Source organism: Cervus canadensis, chromosome 23 (assembly GCF_019320065.1).
Source record: "Cervus canadensis isolate Bull #8, Minnesota chromosome 23, ASM1932006v1, whole genome shotgun sequence".
In the NCBI taxonomy this organism is placed as follows: domain Eukaryota; kingdom Metazoa; phylum Chordata; class Mammalia; order Artiodactyla; family Cervidae; genus Cervus; species Cervus canadensis.
Genome location: NC_057408.1, coordinates 49,723,779 through 49,728,638, shown reverse-complemented (window position 1 = coordinate 49,728,638; position 4,860 = coordinate 49,723,779). Strand labels below are relative to the sequence as shown.

General features: G+C 43.9%; 1 protein-coding gene across 1 annotated transcript; it reads right to left on the bottom strand.

The window, feature by feature from the left end:
* Positions 1–1,478: 1,478 nt before the first annotated feature.
* Positions 1,479–1,871, bottom strand: LOC122425545 (proteolipid protein 2-like). Its single transcript, XM_043444019.1, has one exon. The coding sequence runs from the start codon at positions 1,869–1,871 to the stop codon at positions 1,479–1,481; it is 393 nt and encodes a 130-aa protein (XP_043299954.1).
* Positions 1,872–4,860: the final 2,989 nt, after the last annotated feature.

The window sequence follows — 4,860 nt, the reverse complement described above, 5'->3', positions numbered from 1 at the left end:
GGGAAGGGGGCCTCTCTGGGGCAGAGAGTGAAGGAGAAATCCTGAAGAGCAGTGAGCTGGAGAAGAGGATGTCTCAAAATTGTATCAGAAACTAGACAAGACTCTGGCTTACCCTTGTGCTATATAGGCACATATAGACACACAGGCAGTCATGTCCGACCCTCTGCGGCCCCATGGACTGTAGCCCATCAGGCATCTCTGTCCAAGGGGATTCTCCAGGCAAGAGAATATGGAGTGGGTAGCCATTCCCTTCTCCAGGGGATCTTCCCAACCCAGGGATCAAACCCGGGTCTCCTACATTGCAGGCAGATTCTTTTTTAATTTTTAATTTATTTTTAATTGAAGGATAATTATAATATTGTGTTCATTTCTGCCATACATGTATGCGGATCAGCCATAGGTATACACATGTCCCCTCCCTTCTGAGCTTTCCTCCCACCTCCCACACCACCCCACCCCTCTGGGCTGTTCCAGAGCCCTGGCTTGAGCTCCCTAAGCCCTACAGTAAATTCCCACCAGCTATTTTACAAATGTTAGTGTATGTGTTTCCATTCTACTCTCTCCATTCATTCCACACTCTCCTTCCTGCCCATCCCCGTGTTCAGAAGTCTGTTCTCTATGTTGCAGGCAGGTTCTTTATTGTCTGAGCCACCAGGGAAGCTGCATATGCATGGGACAGACATAAAGCAGCAAAAGCTTTGGGGCTTGAATTAAGATTTAAACCACCAACCAGATCTCAGACTAACCTCTTAGAGATGGATGTGGTTGAAGGAGCATCAGCAAGGTCAGGAAACTGAACTGAGATTAGAACCACTGCCCACAGAAAGTGCATTTTTGGTTGTTATTCTAACAATCTGTTATTTGTTTATTCCCACATAGAACCACATTCCCCAGCCCCCCACCCCCACCCCTCCCCACACACGTATTGAGGAAGTTATTTGGAGTGAGCCACAGCCTGGGGCCTGGAATATGAAACCTGAGGCACTCTTCTCTCTCCCTGTGGCTCAGTTATCTCAGACTCTTTGCAACCCTGTTGCCTGCACCCCACCAGGCTCCTCTGTCCATGGGATTCTCCAGGCAAGGATACTGGAGTGGGGTGCCATTTCCTCCTCCAGGGGGTCTTCCCGACCCAGGGATCGAACCTGTGTCTCCTGAATAGGCAGGCAGATTCTTTACCACTGAGCCACCAGGGAAGCCCCATGTTGTGCTTTAGGTATAGACCAGACAGAACTGGCATCTCCTTTTGGATACTGTATAAGGAAAGGGGACCAAGACACACCCAGGAGGGCTGGTGGGCAGGCTGGAAGATAAATTCTCTAAATAGTGGCACTTGCACCTCAATACCGGAGGGGCTCGGGGTTGGCTGAGAGTGTTGTGGGGTGGGAAAGGAGTTAATTTATTTGCAGATCACAGAGAGAAATGAAGGCAGCTCACGGACACTGGGTAACAGCAGGGTCAGTAGGTGTTGCTGTGTGTCTTTATTGTCGCATTGGGCAAGTAATAGAGGCATCATAGCCAAAAAGGACCGCGGCGATTAGGCCCAGTATCCCGGCAACGATTCTGGAGCGATCTCCTCTCTCAACAAGTACAATAATGGAGGTGATCAGGTAGATGATGGCCGCTATGAGAGATCGGAAGAAATCAGTCCAAGGCCAGTGAATGAATTGTATCCTGGTGTGCAGGTCACATGTGTAGATTATAAAGAAGATGATCGCTAGGATCAATTCAATCAGCGACACAGAGATGTAGCCTGATGTTGAGGCACCGTAGAGGGTCAGAATCACAAGGCACAATATAATCTCAACAAACAGAAGCATTCCCTTTTGGGTACACAAGAAGTTAGTGCAGCTGTTGCGCTGAAAATCTGCCATGGCAGGGCTGGAGTCCCCGGGGGCAGGGAGAGTCTGCTTGCAGGTTCAAGGCTGGTGCACACCAGCTGTCTTGCCAGCCGTCTAGAGAGTGATTTTCAAAACTTGTAGGCCGAAGCTAACTGGTCCAGTCACCTGCTGAAACAGTAATAGAGATAATAATAATGAATAACATCCTTTAGAGAATTTTAACAGGATTCATATCCACACAATTCAATAGTCAAAGAATCCAGAATATAATCCAAAATTACTTGGTAAGCAAAGGACCAGGAAAACACGACTAATTTTCAAGAGAAAAGAATCACCAGATGCCAACCCCAAGAAGACACATATGTTGAAATAATGAAGGAGACTTTAAAGCAGATACTATAATAAATTTCATGCATGTGTGTGCTTAGTCAGGTTCTACTCTGTGATTCCATGGATTGTAGCCCACCAGGGCTACAATTCCACAGGCTCCTCTGTCCGTGGAATTTTCCAGGCAAGAATACTGAAGTGGGTTGCCATTTTCTCTACCAGGGGATCTTCCTGATCCAGGGATTGAACCTGCATCTCTTGCTGTCTCCTACATTGACAGGCAGATTTCTTACCACTGAGACTTCACGAGGTAAAGGTAAACACATATGAGATAAAATAAATGGAATGCTAGGAGGTCTTAGCAAAGAAAATAAATTATAAAAAAAGGACAAAATTATATTAAAACATACATTCTCTGATATTTAAAATTACTAATGAACTCAAAAACAGAATGAAGATGACAAGTCAATGAACTTGAAGACAGATTAACAGAAATTCTCCAATCTGAAGAAAGAAGAGAAGATTAGAAAAACTGAATATGAGGAGTCAAGGGACTATATCACAAGTCTAACATTTGTAATAGAGTCCTATAAAGAAATTGGTTCAGAAAAATATATTTCAGGAAACAATGGCTGAAAACTCCAAATTGGTGAGAGACATTAACTTTCAGATTCAAGAATTTCACAGGACATAAAACAGAATAAACTCAAAGAAAACCACAACCCAGACACATTATAATCAAACTATTGTTAACTAAATGTCATGAGAAACACTGGGCTGGATGAAGAACCAGCTGGAATCAAGATTGCTGAGAGAAATATCAATAACCTCAGATATGCAGATGACACCACACTTGTGGCAGAAAGCAAAGAAGAACTAAAGAGCCTCTTGATGAAAGTGAAAGAGGAGAGTGAAAAAGTTGGCTTAAAACTCAACATTCAGAAAATGATCATGGCATCTGGTCCCATCATTTCATGGCAAATACATGGGGAAACAGTGGAAACAGTGGCAGACTTTATTTGGGGTGGAGCTCCATAATCACTGCAGATGGTAACTGCAGCCGTGAATTAAAAGACACTTGCTCCTTGGAAGAAAAGTTATGACCAACCTAAACAGCATATTAAAAAGCAGAGACAGTACTTTGCCAACAAAGGTCTGTCTAGTCAAGGCTATGGTTTTTCCAGTAGTCATGTATGGATGTGAGAGTTGGACTATAAAGAAAGCTGAGTGTCAAAGAATTGATGCTTTTGAACTGTGGTGTTGGAGAAGACTCTTGAGAGTCCCTTGGACTGCAAGGAGATCCAACCAGTCCATCCTAAAGGAGATCAGTCCTGAGTGTTCTTTGGAAGGACTGATGTTGAAGCTGAAAGTCCAATAATTTGGTCACCTGATGCAAGGAGCTGACTCATTGGAAAAGACCCTGATGCTGGGAAAGATTGAAGGCAGGAGGAGAAGGGGACACAGAGGATGAGATGGTTGGATGGCATCACTGACTCAAGGGACATGAGTTTGAGCAAGCTCTGGGAGCTGGCGATGGACAGGGAGACCTGGCATGCTGCAGTCCATGGGGTCGCAAAGAGTCGGACACGACTGAGCGACTGAACTGAATTGAAATATAAAAAAAGTCTTACAAGCAGCTAAGGAAAAATGATACATCATATACACATCATATTAAGTCCCCTACATTCGAACCTTCAAGTTGCGAACATTCGAAGATGCAAATGTACATTTGCATGTCCAGTTGCATAAGTTGGTTCAAGCGTCTGGTGTACACTGTCACGTGTGTGTAACCTCTAGAAGTGGTTGTGCTTTTGTGTACTGTATAGAGTCCAGTAGCACAGTATCTTTATTTCAGCTGAGCACCGACGAATTGATGCTTTTGAACTGTGGTGTTGGAGAAGACTCTTGAAAGTCCCTTGGATTGCAAGGAGATCCAACCAGTCAATTTTAAAGTAAGTCAATCCTGAATATTCATTGGAGGGACTGATGCTGAGGCTGAAGCTCCAATACTTTAGCCACCTGATGAGAAGAACCAACTCATTGGAAAAGACCCTGAGGCTGGGTAAGATTGAAGGCGGGAGGAAAAGGGGACAACAGAGGATGAGATGGTTGGATGGCATCACTGACTCAACAGACATGAGTTTGAGCAAGCTCTGGGAGATGGTAAGGACAAGGAAGCCTGGCATGCTACAGTCTATGGGGTCGCAAAGAGTTGGATACAACTGAGCGACTGAACAACAAGGTTGGTCATAGCTTTCCCTCCAAAGAACAAGTGTCTTTTAATTTCATGGCTGCAGTCACCGTCCACAGTAATTTTGGAGCCCAAGAAAATAAAATCTGTCACTGCTTTCACTTTTTCACATGTCTAAATCTAATTTTTCTGGTAACTACAGTAGTTTATATGTTTCTAAAAACAGAACTATTTGGCTTATGGAACAAGTTGAGAGCTATGTAGTGACTGAAACATATGCCCTCCAAAAACAAGATAATTTCACATTAGCAAAAGAGTAAAATTTTAGAATGGATTCTGTGATGGTAGTAGAAACAGTAGACTGAATGAAATTTGAAGTCCTGTATGAAAACTTGCTTGTGTTTTTTCCTTACTTTTTAGGACCTCTAGCCCGTTTCCTGGCCCTGTGTTCTCCAAAACTAATGTTCTCGTAAACACCAGAGGGACTGAGCATCAGAGTGATCC

Excerpts from the sequence above, each read along its gene's own strand:
- LOC122425545 (XM_043444019.1), bottom strand. The coding sequence starts at position 1,871 with ATGGCAGATTTTCAGCGCAACAGCTGCACTAACTTCTTGTGTACCCAA.